The sequence below is a fragment of the Oncorhynchus gorbuscha genome, linkage group LG12, assembly GCF_021184085.1.
Source record: "Oncorhynchus gorbuscha isolate QuinsamMale2020 ecotype Even-year linkage group LG12, OgorEven_v1.0, whole genome shotgun sequence".
In the NCBI taxonomy this organism is placed as follows: domain Eukaryota; kingdom Metazoa; phylum Chordata; class Actinopteri; order Salmoniformes; family Salmonidae; genus Oncorhynchus; species Oncorhynchus gorbuscha.
Genome location: NC_060184.1, coordinates 8,321,714 through 8,342,754, shown reverse-complemented (window position 1 = coordinate 8,342,754; position 21,041 = coordinate 8,321,714). Strand labels below are relative to the sequence as shown.

General features: G+C 45.1%; 1 protein-coding gene across 1 annotated transcript; it reads left to right on the top strand.

The window, feature by feature from the left end:
- Window positions 1-252: 252 nt before the first annotated feature.
- On the top strand, window positions 253-19,108 carry LOC123990491 (vacuolar protein sorting-associated protein 18 homolog). The gene is made up of 16 exons (XM_046291041.1): window positions 253-635; window positions 863-1,004; window positions 1,365-1,456; window positions 2,241-2,491; window positions 3,761-3,940; window positions 4,119-4,292; window positions 4,696-4,821; window positions 6,468-6,574; window positions 6,804-7,086; window positions 7,874-8,119; window positions 15,000-15,134; window positions 15,344-15,571; window positions 15,816-15,956; window positions 17,258-17,467; window positions 17,708-17,947; window positions 18,336-19,108. Exons 1-16 carry the CDS (start codon window positions 533-535, stop codon window positions 18,636-18,638), a joined length of 2,961 nt encoding a protein of 986 aa, XP_046146997.1. The 5' UTR covers window positions 253-532; the 3' UTR covers window positions 18,639-19,108.
- Window positions 19,109-21,041: the final 1,933 nt, after the last annotated feature.

The window sequence follows — 21,041 nt, the reverse complement described above, 5'->3', positions numbered from 1 at the left end:
TCCACTTCAAAATCCATTGTCAAATCATGCTCTACCAGCCGGTTGACAATTGCGTTAAAGGGTTATAAAGTGCAATAATGTATTCATTATTTCTTATATGATTTTGCAGTGAATTCAATTTATAATCACCATAAATAGACGGTAGACCTTTTTGAAAATTGGACAAAGTGCGCATCCTCGTGTCAGACATCGGAACTGCAAGTGTCCTGATCACATGATGATATCCGTGGATCACCTGACCCAAAACTGGCCCTCCCTTATTGGGCATTTGTATATCTTCAGGAAGCTTCACCAAATAAGCATGTTTCGATAGTTTTTAAATGGATGAGATTATACAGTTTTCTTATTTTTTGGGGGTTTACTCATCTATTTCTGAAACATTTCTCACGAGACGCAGGCAACCGAATCTGTTTTGTGCCGATTGTTAAATATCAAGAGCAGTCATGTCGTCGTATGATCTGATATTGTATTAGAAGTTAGCCATTAGTTAGGTTTTCTCTGCTTTAGACCACCCTTACATTTTTTTTTTGCAATGTCTTCTATCCTGGATGAATACGAGGACTCGCTGAACAGCAGGCACCCTGTGCAACACACTAGCCGCCTGTCTGCTGCCAACATCGGCATGACACACTCCGGTACTGGGGCAAGGCTACGGGCCTCTCGATCGGGTTTTGTTTATGATAAGGCTAGTTGGGACCGTCATTGTGGTTGAATCTGTGCACCGAATTACTTTCATATAGCTAATATAAATCTGTATCTGTATAATGTTTAGGTAGCTTGATACCGATTTGATCATATGGAATCGATTATGTTGGCAACGATGATGATTGATTGACATACGTGATTAATGATTTTGTCGTAGGGTTCGTGAATGTGAGACTGGAGGAGGAGAAGCCGATATTCAACAAACAGAGGATTGATTTCTCACCCCCAGAGAAGATCAACCACTTTGCTGTGTGCAACAATCAGCTATGCATGAGTTTAGGGAAGGACACTCTGCTGAGGTAGGGGACTCTTTATCTGCAACACCCTCTAGTGATCCAGCGTTATCATGGTCTTGTGAATCGCCCTGTTAGCCATGCCTGTCCAAGGACAGAATGGGTGAAGGGTGCAGTTTGTATCTTGATGTGATTTCTAAATGATGGGATTAAAGGCTAAATGATGGATTAAGTGTTGATCATGTCAGTCATTCAGGGTAATTATGTATAATTGTGGATTGACGTAAGGATGATATTTCATGTCTTTAAAATATCTTCTGAAATAGCTGTGTGTTTTCACTGAAAATTGTATACCATATTGGTATCTAAGATGAGTAGATTTGACTTTATAAAGGAGTTTAAGATATCCTCTGTATGTTGTTCCAGGATTGACCTTGCCAAGCCAGACCAGCCCAACCAGGTAGAACTGGGGAGGAAGGAGGACAGCAGAGTACACAAGCTCTTCCTGGATCCCACAGGTGAGAACCAGGGATCTCTTTCAGGACCCCACAGGTGAGAACCAGAGCTCTTTCAGGACCCCACAGGTGAGAACCAGTGAGCTCTTTCAGGACCCCACAGGTGAGAACCAGTGAGCTCTTTCAGGACCCCACAGGTGAGAACCAGGGAGCTCTTTTCAGGACCCCACAGGTGAGAACCAGGGAGCTCTTTCAGGATCCCACAGGTGAGAACCAGAGAGCTGTTTCAGGATCCCACAGGTGAGAACCAGGGAGCTCTTTCAGGACCCCACAGGTGAGAACCAGGGAGCTCTTTCAGGACCCCACAGGTGAGAACCAGGGAGCTCTTTCAGGACCCCACAGGTGAGAACCAGGGAGCTCTTTCAGGACCCCACAGGTGTAATACTGGTCTCCCCTCTCCTTCCCTGCAGGGTCTCCCCTGGTGATCTGTCCGTACCAGTTGTAACACTGGTCTCCTCTCCTTCCCTGCAGGGTCTCCCCTGGTGATCTGTCCATACCAGTTGTAATACTGGTCTCCTCTCCCCTGCAGGGTCTCCCCTGGTGATTTCTCTCAGTACCAGTTGTAATACTGGTCTCCCCTCTCCTTCCCTGCAGGGTCCCACCTGGTGATTTCTCTCAGTACCAGTTGTAATACTGGTCTCCTCTCCTTCCCTGCAGGGTCTCCCCTGGTGATTTCTCTCAGTACCAGTTGTAACACTGGTCTCCCCTCTCCTTCCCTGCAGGGTCTCCCCTGGTGATTTCTCTCAGTACCAGTTGTAATACTGGTCTCCCCTCTCGTTCCCTGCAGGGTCCCACCTGGTGATTTCTCTCAGTACCAGCGAGTGTCTGTATCTGAACAGGAACACCCAGAAGGTGAGGTCTCTGTCCCGCTGGAGAGGACACCTGATAGAGAGTGTAGGCTGGAACAAGCTGCTGAGGACAGAGACCAACACTGGGCCCATCCTAGTGGGAACCAGCCAGGGAATTATCTTCGAGGCTGAGATCTCTGCTTCAGAGGGAAGCCTGTTTAACACCAACCCCGACCAGTACTTCAAACAGGTCAGTGATAGGATCTGACTATAAACATATGACATTGTACTGTATATCTTCATGTACAGGACCAGTCAAAAGTTTGGACACATCTACTCATTCCAGGGTTATTCTTTATTTTTTACTCTTTTCTACATTGTAGAATAATAGTGAAGACATGAAAATGATGAAATAACACATCAACTCATGTAGAAACAAAAAAAGGTGTAAAACAAATAAATAGATGTCATATGGGAGATTCTTTGAAGTGGCCACCCTTTTGCCTTGATGACCGCTTTGCACACTCTTGGCATTCTCTCAACCAGCTGCATGAAGTAGTCACCTGGAATGCATTTCAATTAACAGGTGTGCCTTGTTAGAAGTTTATTTGTGGAATTTCTTTACTTAATGCGTTTGAGCCAATCAGTTGTGTTGTGACAAGGTAGGGTTGGTATACATAAGATGGCCCTATTTGGTAAAAGACCAAGTACATATTATGGCAAGAACAGCTCAAATAAACAGAGAAACAACAGGCCATCATTACTGTCAGTCAATCCAGTCGCAAAAACCATCAAGCGCTATGATGAAACTGGCTCATGAGGACCGCCACAGGAAAGGAAGACCCAGAGTTACCTTTGCTGCAGAGGATAAGTTCATTTGAAATTGCTCCACAATCACCTGACCTCAACCCAATTGAGATGGTTTGGGATGAGTTGGACCGCAGAGTGAAGGAAAAGCAGCCAACAAGTGCTCAGCATTATCTGGTAAGTCCTTCAAGACTGTTTGAAAAGCATTCCCGGTGACTACCTCATGATGCTGGTTGAGAGAATGCCAAAGAGTGTGCAAAGCTGTCATCAAGAGAAAGGGTGGCTACTTTGAAGAATATAGAATATATTTTCATTTGTTGTACACTTTTGTTGTTCTGGTTACTATGTTATTCCATATGTGTTATTTCATAGTGTTGATGTCTTCACTATTATTCTACAATGTAGAAAATAGTAAAAAATAAAGACCAATCCTTGCATGAGTAGGTGTGTACCAACTTTTTGACCAAAAATAACAAATGCTGTTAATACTGTATTCTCTTTTTATTTGATTTTTTATTGAATTTGAACCAGTGGAAAAACTATGCTAATAAAACCTGTTGAAATTCAAACGAATCAATCCGTGCTGAGATGGTTACACTCCTTCGCGTGAACTTATCCGCAGGCCGAAAGCTTTTGTTAAAAAGTGTTTGAAAGTACTTTTGCAAAACGAATCGTTTTATTATGCCGAGTAATGTGTGTAATGGAAACACAGGTCCACTCCCTGGAGGAGGACGGGAAGCCTGCTCCTGTGTGTTGTATGGAGGTGGAACGAGGTCCCGAGTCTAAAGTCGTCATCATCGCCACCACCAGGAAGCGTTTGTTCCAGTTCGTAGGTCGTGTGGCGGAGGGGTCCGAGCAGCAAGGCTTCAGCGCCATCTTCTCACAGAACCAGGTCTGTTAAAACAGCCTTTTAAAACTGCAGGGCCGTGTTGCAAATCGGACCCTATTCCCTATATAGTCCACTACTTTTAGTCAGAGCCAATGAGCATACTTACCAACTTGTTATAACCGTCTATGAACCCTTTATGTCTTGTGAACATGGCTTTATAATGTGCCATGTCTACTACTAGGAGCTGCTGCCCAGCTTCCAGGAGTTTCCGTTTAACATGGGCTACAGTGAGATCACCTTCTACACCTCTAAGCTCAGGTCCTGCCCCAAGGCCTTCGCATGGATGATGGGTAATGGAGTTCTCTACGGTCAGCTGGACTACATCAGGCCGGACTCGCTGCTCAGTGACGTGCAGGTACTGTTTTTAGTAATATATTTAGGCTAGTAATACTTTAAGGTTTGATGTGTTGTACAGGTGATATGGGTCTATTTGTTACTTGTCTTTCAAAATAATTCTATTGTATTCTAGAAATGCATATTTCTGCTGCACTTATCATTCTGTCTCTCTCTCTCTGTCTCTCTGTCTCTCTCTCTGTCTCCTCTCTCTCTCTCTCTCTCTCTCTCTCTCTCTCTCTCTCTCTCTCTCCCTCTCTCTCTCTCTCTGTCTCTGTCTCTCTGTCTCTCTCTTCTCTCTCTCTGTCTCTTCTCTCATCGCTCTCTGCCTCTGCTCTCTTTGCTCTGTCTCTCGCTCTGTCTCTCGCTCTGTCTCACTCTCTCTCTGTCTGTCTCTGTTTATTTTACCCCCCACTCCCCATCAGGTGTGGGATTATACCCCAGACATAGACTTCAGTTTCAACAAGCCCATCTCCATCGTGTTGACTCAGTTCCACTTTCTACTCCTCCTCCCAGACCGCGTCAAGGCCATCTGCACCCTCAACGGGCAGGTGGGTACACACGCACGCAAAGGGGCCGGGTTACTGTGGGCCCGTGGCCGGGTTACTGTGGGCCCGTGGCCGGGTTACTGTGGGCCCGTGGCCGGGTTACTGTGGGCCCGTGGCCGGGTTACTGTGGGCCCGTGGCCGGGTTACTGTGGGCCCCGGGCCGGGTTGCGGGCCCCGGGCCGGGCCCCGGGCCGGGTTACTGCGGGCCCCGGGGCCGGGTTACTGCGGGGCCCCGGGGCCGGGTTACTGCGGGCCCCGGGGCCGGGTTACTGCGGGCCCCGGGGCCGGGTTACTGCGGGGCCCCGGGGCCGGGTTACCGGGGCCCCGGGGCCGGGTTACTGCGGGCCCCCGGGGCCGGGTTACTGCGGGGCCCCGGGCCGGGTTACAATAAAAGCACTTAAGCTGCGTTCACACAGGTGGTCCAATTCTGATATTTTTTTCCACTAATTGGTTATTTTTGACCAATCACAACACATTACTCTATTGGGGACAATAAAGTAACTGTATCACCTTATTGTATTATACTGTATTTATATGGACTGAAATTACTCACGTCGTTCAAACCATGATGACGCAGAAGAGAATGTGATTCTGGTGCCGCACATGTGGCCTGCAAAGTTACAAGTATAGGCAAAGTTACAAGTATAGGCTAGCGGATTTGATTTACATTTAAAAAAAATATATATATATATATATTTTCGGGAGTGTTTGTAAAATTAGTCGGTTGACGCATATTTATCTTTTCATAATGTTATTATCCTACCTCCTCTCTCTCTCTAGTGTTGCTACATTCCTTCCTCGCTTTCAACAATATTAAATACAGTTTTGTTGTCCTTCTCGTCATCATTCTAATGACATCCTTTGAATAATGTAGGACTAGAACTAGATGCAGTAGGCTTTCACTTCTCTTCAGGAAGTAGCCCACCGCCATCGTGAGTTCGCTCTCCTTTCAAACTACCCGTCAGTAATATAGACTGCTGTATAGACTGCTGAATTTAACATTCAGAAAACAAGAGCCCCCCAAAAAAAACCTCCCAAAAAAACCCAACTATGTCCAGCAATCTATTCTAGTCTAGCTTTTGGGACTTGGGACTCGCATGCCTTTTTTTAAGGAGGGGCCCCAGGAGAGCACAGGTACTTTGCCAGAGGCTGTCAGAAACATATTATACATAAAACTCATCATTAATTAGCTAAATTTAAGGCTAATACTGCATTGAATGTATTACCTGAAAGTGGTTGGCTCGGACATTTATCTCAATCTAGAACAGGACGATCTACTTTTGTTGCCATTTGAATGGAGATGATGGAGAGGCTGCAGTTGCAATTAAAATATATAATTAATCTTTACAATTAACAAAACAAAGTCAAAATCCAGACGGAAATGTAAATTAGACGTTTGGTCTTTATAACAGCATAGGCTATGCTGCAGTAAATGTAGACCTACCGGCCACAAGACTAAAAGTTACCATGATGAAATGACATGAGCATTGTGAACTGCGCTCCACCCTGAGACGGGCTGCTTGTCCTGCCCCCCCCCCGGCCTAAAATGATTCCCTATGTATTGCACTTCTTTTGACTAGGCTCCCTTGAATACACTTATTTGATGTATGTGTATTGATTGATGAATGTCTGTTTTGATTGCTTGACAGGTGGTGTACGAGGATGTGTTCCCTGATAAGTTCGGCACTCTGAAGAAGATGATTAAGGACCCAGCAGGAGGCCTGGTGTGGATCTACACTGAGAAGGCCGTCTTTAGGTTCGTTTTACAGTTTTATTATTTTGTGTTTTTGTCAACTTGGCAGATGCTCCGACTCAGAGAGACTTACTTACAATCAGTGCATTCAACTAGGATCAGTAGAACGACCACGTCGCAGCCGTTGCTCATTAAACCCTGTTCAACCTCTATCTGTGGAATCAGTGCTAGAAACAAAAGACATGTTGAAAGACCAGTACAACAGTCCAGGGTTTTTCCTCCCTCAATCCAGATACCACATCCAGAGAGAAGCCAGGGATGTGTGGCAGATGTACATGAGCATGAACAAGTTTGACCTGGCTAAGGAGTACTGCCGGGACCGGCCAGAGTGCATGGACATGGTCCTGGCTAAAGAGGCAGAACACTGCTTCCAGGACAAACGTTACCTGGAGAGCGCTAAGTGCTACGCTCTGACCCAGAACTACTTTGAGGAGATTGCGTTGAAGTTCATCGAGGCGAAACAGGAAGAAGCTCTGAAAGAGTTCCTTCTGAAGAAACTCAACAACCTGAAGCAGGTAGGATTTTTTTTGGTCCAAAATGGCACCGTCTGGGCCCTGGTCTATAGTAGTGCACTATATAGGGAATAGGGTTCTATAGGGCCCTGGTCTATAGTAGTGCACTATATAGGGAATAGGGTTCTATAGGGCCCTGGTCTATAGTAGTGCACTATATAGGGAATAGGGTTCTATAGGGTCCTGGTCAAAAGTAGTGCACTATATAGGGAATAGGGTTCTATAGGGTCCTGGTCAAAAGTAGTGCACTATATAGGGAATAGGGCCCTGGTCTAAAGTAGTGCACTATATAGGGAATAGGGTTCTATAGGGCCCTGGTCAAAAGTAGTGCACTATATAGGGAATAGGGTTCTATAGGGTCCTGGTCTATAGTAGTGCACTATATAGGGAATAGGGTTCTATAGGGCCCTGGTCAAAAGTAGTGCACTATATAGGGAATAGGGTTCTATAGGGCCCTGGTCAAAAGTAGTGCACTATATAGGGAATAGGGTTCTATAGGGTCCTGGTCAAAAGTAGTGCACTATATAGGGAATAGGGCCCTGGTCAAAAGTAGTGCACTATATAGGGAATAGGGCCCTGGTCAAAAGTAGTGCACTATATAGGGAATAGGCTGTCATTTGGGGCAGAGACTAATTTTGTGTGATCTGAGGTAACTTGTAACCAAACTCTTTTTAAATTTGTAAAAAAAAATAATGATTTATTTTTAACTATTTTGAATGGACTATGGACTGTATTTTTGACTATGTTACCCCTGCTTGCAAACCAAAGTTTGATTGATAAATTGAAACAGAGTGAGAAGACCCAGATCACCTTACTGGTCACCTGGCTGACTGAGCTCTACCTGAACCGCCTGGGGCTTCTCCAATCAGACGAGGGGAAACGTGGGGTGTTCCAGGAGACGCGGGATGAGTTCCGGAAGTTCTTCAGTAGCTCCAAACACAAGGAGTGTCTCTATAACAACCGAACGACCATCTATGACCTGCTGGCTAGCCACGGCAACGTGGACGACATGGTCTACTTCTCTGTCATCATGCAGGTATCTTATGATGCAATTTATCCAGGGGTTAGGCTCAATTCTATTTCAATTCTAGTCAATTCAGAAAGTGAACCAAATCTCTAGCTCTCACTCTATAATATTATTTAAACACAATACAACCACATGTGGATAATGCATTTAAAATTGAGGATGACAAAAAAAAAGTTTGAAAAGGTATTTCCTTTGGGGGTCCTCTTTAAATAAATGTCTCTGATCATTAACACACAATAGTATATAGCAGGCTGAAGATTGATAGTCTCAGTGGGCTTGTGATGAGGTTGAGACAGTTTGGGCGGGAAAGGTCGTGTTGGTTCAGTGGAGGGGTCATCGATGGGACATTCAAGGAGAAATGAAGACAGTCTGAAAAAACTGTCCCGGGGATCTCTTGAACACCTGCTTCTCTGAATGCCCAGTCACCTCTGCTTCCTCTGGACACAGCCTGCTGTCCCTGACCTTCCTCTGCTACCTCTGGACACAGCCTGCTGTCCCTGACCTTCCTCTGCTACCTCTGGACACAGCCTGCTGTCCCTGACCTTCCTCTGCTACCTCTGGACACAGCCTGCTGTCCCTGACCTTCCTCTGCTTCCTCTGGACACAGCCTGCTGTCCCTGACCTTCCTCTGCTTACTCTGGACACAGCCTGCTGTCCCTGACCTTCCTCTGCTACCTCTGGACACAGCCTGCTGTCCCTGACCTTCCTCTGCTACCTCTGGACACAGCCTGCTGTCCCTGACCTTCCTCTGCTACCTCTGGACACAGCCTGCTGTCCCTGACCTTCCTCTGCTACCTCTGGACACAGCCTGCTGTCCCTGACCTTCCTCTGCTACCTCTGGACACAGCCTGCTGTCCCTGACCTTCCTCTGCTACCTCTGGACACAGCCTGCTGTCCCTGACCTTCCTCTGCTACCTCTGGACACAGCCTGCTGTCCCTGACCTTCCTCTGGACACAGCCTGCTGTCCCTGACCTTCCTCTGGACACAGCCTGCTGTCCCTGACCTTCCTCTGGACACAGCCTGCTGTCCCTGACCTTCCTCTGCTACCTCTGGACACAGCCTGCTGTCCCTGACCTTCCTCTGGACACAGCCTGCTGTCCCTGACCTTCCTCTGCTACCTCTGGACACAGCCTGCTGTCCCTGACCTTCCTCTGGACACAGCCTGCTGTCCCTGACCTTCCTCTGGACACAGCCTGCTGTCCCTGACCTTCCTCTGGACACAGCCTGCTGACCCTGACCTTCCTCTGGACACAGCCTGCTGACCCTGACCTTCCTCTGGACACAGCCTGCTGACCCTGACCTTCCTCTGGACACAGCCTGCTGACCCTGACCTTCCTCTGGACACAGCCTCCTGCTGCTGACCTTCCTCTGGACACAGCCTGCTGACCCTGACCTTCCTCTGGACACAGCCTGCTGTCCCTGACCTTCCTCTGGACACAGCCTGCTGTCCCTGACCTTCTTCTGGACACAGCCTGCTGTCCCTGACCTTCCTCTGCTACGTCTGGACACATCATGCTGTCCTTGGTGTAATACTTCCAAACAGATTAAACAAAAAGCCACTTTATTTGAATCTGAAGAGCCAGCCTAGTTAGCTAATAAGCCTAAATACTTTTCATCATGATTCAGAAACTCTGAGTCAAGACCATAGGATATGGTGATCAAACCCTCGAGCAGCCAAAATCACACAAAAGTATTACAAAATGGAACGAAAGACACTTAAAAAAAAAAAGATATGAACAATATTTACAGAGTTCGCCTAGGCTACCTTACGGTGCCATGGCAACCACAATGTGGAATTGGAATTATCTTCATTGAAAAGCATGGAAGAGAATTGGAATTTCATTGTTTTTCCTGAATTGACTGGAATTGAAATAGAATTGACCCCAAACCTGCTATTAATTCATGGTATTGTATTGTGGTACTTATTGCTGCTCTCTTTTGGTTGTTTCGAACAGTGTTCATTTTGTCAATAACTATGATGATAAATACTCAGCAGCGACCTTTTTTTCCTGACTTAAAACCATGGCGAAAACGAGTCGAAATGTCCCGGGGGAAAAAACGATTAACTATTACGAATGGCTTTTTGTTTTGGTCTACACAAATTTGACAAGACGAGAATCCCACATGAGACTAATGGACATTTAATTTGACATGAATCTCCTTTTCATGCAGAATATTGGCTTTCTTTCAGTTGAGCAGATCTGCCGGCTCTCCCACACAGCTCCCAGGTGGTCACTTCAGTCACTCTCCCACACAGCTCCCAGGCGGTCACTTCAGTCACTCTCCCACACAGCTCCCAGGCGGTCACTTCAGTCACTCTCCCACACAGCTCCCAGGCGGTCACTTCAGTCACTCTCCCACACGGCGGTCACTTCAGTCACTCGTCAATCTTTGGAACTAATGTGAATCAAGGACACCGGACTTGTCACTGCCTTCAACTAGAAACAATGTTTACTCTCTCTTTCATGTAGGCTATTTTTGTTTATATACAAAAAAATGACAATTTCCCAACCATGTGCACTGTCATTCATTAATCTGTTTTCAATTTGAATTGATCACATGCACCGAATACAACTGGTGTAGACTCTACAGGGAAATGCTTATGAACAATAAAATACTAACTAACACGGAATAAAATAATATACACAAGAATGGAGCTATATACAGGAAGTACCAGATCCATGTGGAGCTATATACAGGAAGTACCAGATCCATGTGGAGCTATATACAGGAAGTACCAGATCCATGTGGAGCTATATACAGGAAGTACCAGATCCATGTGGAGCTATATACAGGAAGTACCAGATCCATGTGGAGCTATATACAGGAAGTACCAGATCCATGTGGAGCTATATACAGGAAGTGCCAGATCCATGTGGAGCTATATACAGGAAGTACCAGATCCATGTGGAGCTATATACAGGAAGTGCCAGATCCATGTGGAGCTATATACAGGAAGTGCCAGATCCATGTGGAGCTATATACAGGAAGTGCCAGATCCATGTGGAGCTATATACAGGAAGTACCAGATCCATGTGGAGCTATATACAGGAAGTACCAGATCCATGTGGAGCTATATACAGGAAGTACCAGATCCATGTGGAGCTATATACAGGAAGTACCAGATCCATGTGGAGCTATATACAGGAAGTACCAGATCCATGTGGAGCTATATACAGGAAGTACCAGATCCATGTGGAGCTATATACAGGAAGTACCAGATCCATGTGGAGCTATATACAGGAAGTGCCAGATCCATGTGGAGCTATATACAGGAAGTGCCAGATCCATGTGGAGCTATATACAGGAAGTGCCAGATCCATGTGGAGCTATATACAGGAAGTGCCAGATCCATGTGGAGCTATATACAGGAAGTGCCAGATCCATGTGGAGCTATATACAGGAAGTGCCAGATCCATGTGGAGCTATATACAGGAAGTGCCAGATCCATGTGGAGCTATATACAGGAAGTGCCAGATCCATGTGGAGCTATATACAGGAAGTGCCAGATCCATGTGGAGCTATATACAGGAAGTGCCAGATCCATGTGGAGCTATATACAGGAAGTGCCAGATCCATGTGGAGCTATATACAGGAAGTGCCAGATCCATGTGGAGCTATATACAGGAAGTGCCAGATCCATGTGGAGCTATATACAGGAAGTGCCAGATCCATGTGGAGCTATATACAGGAAGTGCCAGATCCATGTGGAGCTATATACAGGAAGTGCCAGATCCATGTGGAGCTATATACAGGAAGTGCCAGATCCATGTGGAGCGATATACAGGAAGTGCCAGATCCATGTGGAGCTATATACAGGAAGTGCCAGATCCATGTGGAGCTATATACAGGAAGTGCCAGATCCATGTGGAGCTATATACAGGAAGTGCCAGATCCATGTGGAGCTATATACAGGAAGTGCCAGATCAACGTGGAGCTATATACAGGAAGTGCCAGACCAGATCAATGTGGAGCTATACACAGGAAGTACCTGTACCAAATCAATGTGGAGCTATATACAGGAAGTACCAGATCAATGTGGAGCTATACACAGGAAGTACCAGATCCACCAAATCAATCCATGTGGAGCTATATACAGGAAGTAAAAGACCAGATCAATGTGGAGCTATATACAGGAAGTGCCAGATCCATGTGGAGCTATATGCAAATCAATCCATGTGGAGCTATATACAGGAAGTACCATGTACCAAATCAATGTGGAGCTATATACAGGAAGTAATCCATGTGGAGCTATATGACCAGATCAATGTGGAGCTATATGCAGGAAGTAGATCCAGACCAGGAAGTCAGATCCATGTGGAGCTATATACAGGAAGTGCCAGATCCATGTGGAGCTATATACAGGAAGTGCCAGACCAGATCAACGTGGAGCTATATACAGGAAGTGCCAGATCCATGTGGAGCTATATACAGGAAGTGCCAGATCCATGTGGAGCTATATACAGGAAGTGCCATACCAGATCAATGTGGAGCTATACACAGGAAGTACCAGTACCAAATCAATGTGGAGCTATATACAGGAAGTACCAGATCAATGTGGAGCTATACACAGGAAGTACCAGTACCAAATCAATGTGGAGCTATATACAGGAAGTAAAAGACTAGATCAATGTGGAGCGATATACAGGAAGTACCAGACCAGATCAATGTGGAATTACATACAGGAAGTACCAGATCCATGTGGAGCGATATACAGGAAGTACCAGACCCATGTGGAGCGATATACAGGAAGTACCAGACCCATGTGGAGCGATATACAGGAAGTACCAGACCCATGTGGAGCTATATACAGGGAGTACCAGTACCTGATCAATGTGGAGCTATATACAGGAAGTACCAGACCAGATCAATGTGGAACTACATACAGGAAGTACCAGATCAATGTGGAGCGATATACAGGAAGTACCAGACCAGATCCATGTGGAGCTATATACAGGAAGTACCAGATCCATGTGGAGCTATATACAGGGAGTACCAGTACCTGATCAATGTGGAGATATATACAGGGAGTACCAGTACCTGATCAATGTGGAGCTATATACAGGGATTACAGTACCAATGTGCAGAGAGAGGTACGATGTATTTGAGGTGTGTGTATATACACTACATGAGCAAAGGTATGTGGACACCTGCTTGTCTAACATCTCATTCCAAAATCATGGGCATTAATATGGAGTTGGTCCCCCCTTTGCTGCTATAACAGCCTCCACTTTTCTGGGAAGGCTTTCCACTAGTTGGAACATTGCTGTGCGAACTTGCCACGAGCATTAGTGAGGTTGGGCACCGATGTTGTGTGATTAGGCCTGGCTCGCAGTCAACGTTCCAATTAATCCCAAAGGTGTTCAGTGGGGTTGAGGTCAGGGCTCTGTGCAGACCAGTCAAGTTCTTCCACACCGATCTCAACAATCCATTTCTGTATGGACCTCGCTTTGTCCACGTGGGCCTTGTCATGCTGAAACAGGAAAGGGCCTTCTCCAAACTGTTGTACAAAGTTGGAAGCACAGAATTGTCTAGAATGTCGTTGTATGCTGTAGCATTAAGATTTCCTTTCACTGGAACTAAGTGGTCTAGCCCGAACCCTGAAAAATAACCCCAGACCAGTATTCCTCCTCCACCAAACTTTACAGTTTGGTCTTCGCCAAATCCAGATTCGTCCGTCAAACTGCCCCAGATGTTGAAGCGTTATTCATCACTCCAGAGAACGCGTTTCCACTGCTCCAGAGTCCAATGGTGGCGAGCTTTACACCACTCCAGCTGACGCTTGGCGTTGTTCATGGTGAGCTTAGGCTTGTGTGCGGCTTTTGGCAAACTCCAAGCGGGCTGTCATCTGCCATTTTACTGAGGAGTGGCTTCCGTCTCTCCTCTACCATAAAGTCCTGATTGGTGGAGTGCTGCAGAGATGGTTGTTCTCCTGGAAGGTTCTCCCATCTCCTCAAAGGAACTCTAGAACTCTGACAGAGTGACCATTTGGGTCCTTGGTCACTTCCCTTGCCAAGGCCCTTCTCCCTCGTTTGCTCAATTTCAAGTCTCGTAGCGAAGGGTCTTTCATTTTTAAGAAATGTGCAAAGATTTGTGTGTAGATTGATGAGGAATTTTGTTTATTTAATACATTTTAGAATAATGTTGTAACGTAACAAAATGTGTAAATAAGTCCAGGGGTCTGAATACTTTCAGAAGTCTCTCTGAATGTGTGTTGCCAGTCTTGTGCCGCTGTCTGCAAACGTAAATGGTGGTTGCCATTTTCCTTTCGATAAAATGAACGTTATTTGTTGAAATATTAGGAGTACAGTAATATTTCTGGCATTTTTGTCAAGCACATTCTATTATTTTTTTTTCAAGGAACCCAATGTTATATTACCACCCCTCCCCCTGACAGTTAAAAAATGGGGAGAAAATTAGAGTTGTCACGTTTTGAACATGCAGCCAAGCCTGTATGGTTATTTATGGCAGGCATTGGTTACAATCTGCCACAATATCAATGTTAGCAGCTAAGGGATAGTAGACCTAGTTGGACAAGGCTATCTGAATGTGCACATGATGGAAGTTAGAGGTGGTCTCAATATTCATAATTAGGTCACTAATGTGGCTGTGACTAAAACTAGACAAATTATCCAAATTATAGTTTTTATGTCGACTGATAATAACTAAAACTAACAAAGGATGAAATTTCTCAAATTTGACCTAAAAACGATAAAAGTTGTTTTTAAAGACTAAAACTAAATTAGCTGTTTTAAATTAACACTAATGTTACGGGCATTTTATGACACTATTTTCTGTTTTGTGTAAAATATGTATTTTATCAGTTGCTTTTTTAAAAAACATTTTCTGGGATTTAAGAAAAGATGGATCTGGATTCTTTCTCTCTAGGACTATGAGAGGGTGATCTCTCATCACTGTCAGCATGATGACTACAGCGCCGCCCTGGAGGTGCTCTCTAAGCACTGCGACGAGAAGCTCTTCTATAAGTTTTCCCCCATCCTCATGCAACACATACCTAAGAAGGTGATACATTTCGATTTTTAACCGCTTTCAAATGAAATGTTTTGTTGTTATTATTATTGTCGTTGTCTGTTCAAGTTTGACATGCCATACAATACCATACAATACCATACTTTATCTTCAATTTCAAGATTTGTTGTTTTGTGAAAAATTAATTTAAATTGAATTAATTAATTGAAAAATAAATATACCTTTTTTAATAACCATAAAAGGTGGTAGATGCCTGGATCCAGATGGGCTCCAGGCTGGAACCTAAGAAGCTGATCCCAGCCCTGGTCAACTACAGTCAGATGGGTTCAACACAACAGGTCAACGAGACCATTCGTTACATGGAGTTCTGTGTCTACCAGCTCACTGTGACAGAAGAGGCCATACACAACTACCTGCTGTCCCTCTACGCCAAGTACAAACCTGATAGTCTCTTGTGGTACCTGGAACAGGTAGGTTCAAGGCTGTGGTCAACCCAAATGGGGCCATGTTCCCTATATAGCACTTTACTTTTCACCAAGGACACGCAGACCAAATGTCTTGATAATTGTGGAATTTACTTTTTATTATTTATATCATGACATTTTATATTTTATTCTAGTTTACTCTTAAGTGCCCTTGGGTATCTTGAAAATAAATCAAATATAATATTACAATATATTATGAATACAGCTCATGTGTTGTTGTTATTGACAGGCTGGGTCCCACTTGTCAGACATCCACTATGATTTAAAGTATGCCCTGAGGCTGTGTGCTGAACATGGTTACCTCCAGGCCTGCGTTCTGGTCTATAAGATCATGGAGCTGTATGAGGAAGCTGTCGATCTGGCCCTACAAGTGAGTGTCTTGGCTAGTTTTGATGAATATGTAGCTAACTTGATAGTTTGATATTGCAAGATAAGAATGTGCAAATAGTGGGCTACACCATCAATATGTACAGACATTATCTCAATGTATACAGACATTATTTCAATATATACAGACATTATCTCAATGTGTACAGACATTATTTCAACATGCATGCATGCATACATACATACATTATCTTATATACACTACTGTTCAAAGTTTGGGGTCACTTAGAAATCTCCAAATTTTTGTCCATTAAAATAACATCAAATTGATCAGAAATACAGTGTAGACATTGTTGTTCTGAGTCCTGTTGGTTCCAGACTTGGTACATTGGTACCGCTTGCCGTGTGGTAGCAGAGAGAACAGTCTATGACTTGGGTGGCTGGAGTCTTTTTAGGGCCTTCCTCTGACACCGCCTGGTATAGAGATCCTGGATGGCAGGACGCTTGGCGCCAGTGATGTACTGGGCAGTACGCACTACCCTCTGTAACGCCTTACTGTTGGAGCCCAAGCAGTTGCCGTACCAGGCGGTGATGCAACCAGTCAAGATGCTATCAATCTTGGTTTTTGTATAACTTCTTGAGGATCTTAGGACCCATGCCAAATCTTTTCAGCCTTCTGAAGAAGAAGAGGCATTGTTGTGCCCTCTTCACGACTGTGTTGGTGTGAGTGGACCATGATAGAGCCATAGCGATGTGGACACTGATGTGAGTTCTACAGGGCGATAATCATTTAGACAGGTTACCTTGGCATTCTTGGGGACAGGGACTATGGTGTTCTGCTTGAAACATATAGGATTTACAGACTGGGTCAGGGAGAGATTGAAAACATCAGTGAAGACACTTGTCAGCTCATGCTCTGAGAATCCGTCCTGGTAATCCGTCTGGCCCCGCGGCCTTGTGAATGTTAACCTGTTGAAAGGTCTTACTCACATCTGCTGCAGAGAGTGTGATCACACAGTCATCTGGAACAGCTGGTGCTCTCATGCCTGGATCACTGTTGCTTGCCTCGAAGCCAGCATAGAATGCATTTGCTCATCTGGTAGGCTCGCTTCACTGGGTGGCTGGGTTTCCTTTTGTCATCCGTGATCGTATGCAACCCCTGCCACATCCAACGACCGTCAGAGTAGGATTCCATCGGAGTTCTCGATTCACACTTTGCCTGTTTTGATGGTTTGTCGTAGAGCGTAGCGGGATTTTTTACGAGCATCTGGATTAGTGTCCCGCTCCTTGAAAACTGTTCCTCAAGCGGCTGGGGTGTTTCTCCCGTGCTGTTTCTCCTTCCAGGTGGATGTGGACTTGGCCAAGACGTGTGCTGACCTGCCTGAGGATGACGAGGAGTTGAGGAAGAAGTTGTGGCTGAAGATCGCCTGTCACGTGGTGCAAGAGGAGAAGGATGTGAAGAAGGCCATGAACTGTCTGTCCAGCTGTAACCTGCTCAAGATCGAAGACATCCTGCCCTTCTTCCCGGACTTCGTCACCATAGACCACTTTAAGGTAATACTGCAGTCAAATATTTAGGATCTAAACAAACAAACAAACAAACAAACGTACGAGACAGTATTAGAGGTGCATTTAATTTACCTTGGAGCTTGCACTTTGGGGGACTATTCTATTGTTTCCATTGTAACCAAACCAAATGTTTATAAGTATGTAATCTTGGCTCCCGAACCAAATCTCAGCTTCTAGTAAGTATTTGTCATGTGTTTTTATGTCCCCCCCCCTCCCTCCCTGCAGGAGGCTATCTGCAGCTCTTTAGAGGAGTACAACCAGCATATAGACGAGCTGAAGCAGGAGATGGAGGAGGCGACGGAGAGCGCCAAGCGGATCAGAGAGGACATTCAGGAGATGAGGAACAAGTACGGGGTGGTGGAGAACCAGGAGAAATGTGCTGCCTGTGACTTCCCCCTCCTCAACAGACCCTTCTATCTGTTCCTGTGTGGTCACATGTTCCACTACGACTGCCTCTTCCAGGAGGTCAGTATGCAAACCAATTTTATTTGACCTTCGACCCGATTTCAAGAACAGTTTGCTTACGATAGATATACCAGAAGGTCAGTAGCACATCCCTTTTTTTTTCTCTCTTGAACTTTGACCCGATTTTAAGGAAGAGTTAGCCAAAAATCAATTGCAGCAAACAGAGGGTTATTGGGTCATTAATGTGTATTTATTTGTAAATTAAGTACGCTACAAACACAATGAAAAAGGCTTGGAGGAGGATATCACAAAAAATGTATCACAAATAACATGTCTTCTCCCCCCCCCCCCCCCAGGAGATTCAGTAGTTGAGTAGTGTTTTTTAAAATTTAAGTCACTTGTTATCTTGTATGAAGCTCACATACTGTAACAGTGGATCTTTCCTCAGGTGACCCCTCACCTGTCCACCTACAAGCAGACTAAACTAGGTGAGCTGCAGAAGAGGTTGGCTGCAGCCACTCAGACCTCCAAGTCTCGCCACCGCCCCGCCCCCAATGAGAAGGAGGAGGGGGGCGACACCGCCAGCCTGGGGAAAGGAAGCGCCGGGGTCAGCCGAGAGCAGATCAAGTCCGACATTGATGACATCATCGCCTGCGAGTGCGTGTACTGCGGCGAGCTGATGATCAAGTCGATCGACAAGCCTTTTATTGATCCACAGAAGTTTGAGGAGGAGAAGTCCAGCTGGCTCTGAAATGGACGGTTGGATCTGCCTGAAACCGGGCAGGTTTGAAATGGCGGACTTGAGGTGGCTGTCTGAATGGAGCGGGTCTGAAATGGGCTCTCTAAACTCTTGATTGAAATAGACATGTCTTTATTTCAGAAATGGCTGAAATGTGCAACTTATGCTGTCTGAAGTGGAATGGAATATCTCTCTGTGACAGTGGGGAAGTAGAGCCACCTCTGCACAGTGCCTGGTGATGGAGAGACACAGGGAAGGGGAAGAATGCAGGATCTCCTTGGTAACCTCTTATCAAAATCAAATGTTATTTGTCACATGCCGCGAATACAATGCTGAATAAAATGGGTGTAGGAGATCTCACAATGAAATGCTGAATACAACAGGTGTAGTAGACCTCACAGTGAAATGCTGAATACAACAGGTGTAGTAGACCTCACAGTGAAATGCTGAATACAACAGGTGTAGTAGACCTCACAGTGAAATGCTGAATACAACAGGTGTAGTAGACCTTACAGTGAAATGCCGAATACAACAGGTGTAGTAGACCTTACAGTGAAATGCTGAATACAACAGGTGTAGTAGACCTTACAGTGAAATGCCGAATACAACAGGTGAAGTAGACCTCACAGTGAAATACCGAATACAACAGGTGTAGTAGACCTCACAGTGAAATGCTGAATACAACAGGTGTAGTAGACCTCACAGTGAAATGCTGAATACAACAGGTGTACTAGACCTCACAGTGAAATGCTGAATACAACAGGTGTAGTAGACCTTACAGTGAAATGCTGAATACAACAGGTGTAGTAGACCTCACAGTGAAATGCTGAATACAACAGGTGTAGTAGACCTCACAGTGAAATGCTGAATACAACAGGTGTAGTAGACCTCACAGTGAAATGCTGAATACAACAGGTGTAGTAGACCTCACAGTGAAATGCTGAATACAACAGGTGTAGTAGACCTCACAGTGAAATGCCGAATACAACAGGTGTAGTAGACCTTACAGTGAAATGCTGAATACAACAGGTGTAGTAGACCTCACAGTGAAATGCTGAATACAACAGGTGTAGTAGACCTTACAGTGAAATGCTGAATACAACAGGTGTAGTAGACCTCACAGTGAAATGCTGAATACAACAGGTGTAGTAGACCTCACAGTGAAATGCCGAATACAACAGGTGTAGTAGACCTCACAGTGAAATGCTGAATACAACAGGTGTAGTAGACCTCAAAGTGAAATGCCGAATACAACAGGTGTAGTAGACCTCACAGTGAAATGCCGAATACAACAGGTGAAGTAGACCTCACAGTGAAATGCTGAATACAACAGGTGTAGTAGACCTCACAGTGAAATACTGAATACAACAGGTGTAGTAGACCTCACAGTGAAATGTCGAATACAACAGGTGAAGTAGACCTCACAGTGAAATGCTTACTTACAAGCCTTTAACCAACAAGGTAGTTTTAAGAAAATACCAACAACAACAACAACGAGAAAAGAATAGCATATAATTAAAGAGCAGCAGTAAAATAACAATAGTGAGACTGTATACAGGGTGGTACCGGTACAGAGTCAATGTGCAGGGGCACCGGTTAGTGGAGGTAATTGAGGTAATTATGTACAGGTAGGTAGTTATTAAAGTGACTATTGTCACGAACCGGCTCAAAGCCCGTAACAAAGGGAGACAATGTGGAGATAAGGAGTAGCAAAATATGTATTTATTAACTAAAGCAACTAAGTATAATATCCAATGGTGTGTGTAATCAGTAGTGTGAGTGTTTTGCATGAATGAATGTGATAATGCAGGGTGATGAAAGGTGCCAAAGCAAACAAACAAAAGGCCACCAAGAACCACAACACAATCTACAACGGGTGTCTGCATGGAGAGAGTCTCCTCCATGAATGTGGAAGAGGTCTATTTATCCTGGGAGACACCTGGCCCAGGTGTTTCCCATGTAGCTGACGACCCTCTCAACTCCGCCCACCGGCATCCTAATAAGGAAACAAGAACAAAGACAGGATACGGCAGACAGAGTGGGAGGGTCGTCACATTCCCCCCCATAAAACCGGGGACCAACAAGGACCCCGGAACAACATACCAGCCTCCCGCGTTCCAAATTGACACAGGCCTCTGCGTCCCAAATTGACACAGGCCTCTGCGTCCCAAATTGACACAGGCCTCTGCGTCCCAAATTGACACAGGCCTCTGCATCGATGATTACAACAGAGAGCAGCAGCAGTGGTGTAAAGGGGGGGAATAGTCTGGGGAGCCATTTGATTGGCTCCTCTGTGTCTCTGTAATATCATATTCTAGTCTCTCGCTCTCTTTCTCTCGTTGTTCTGCTAAGCTTCAGACTGTACTGAGGCAATGTCAGTCTCTCTTTCTCTCGTTGTTCTGCTAAGCTTCAGAC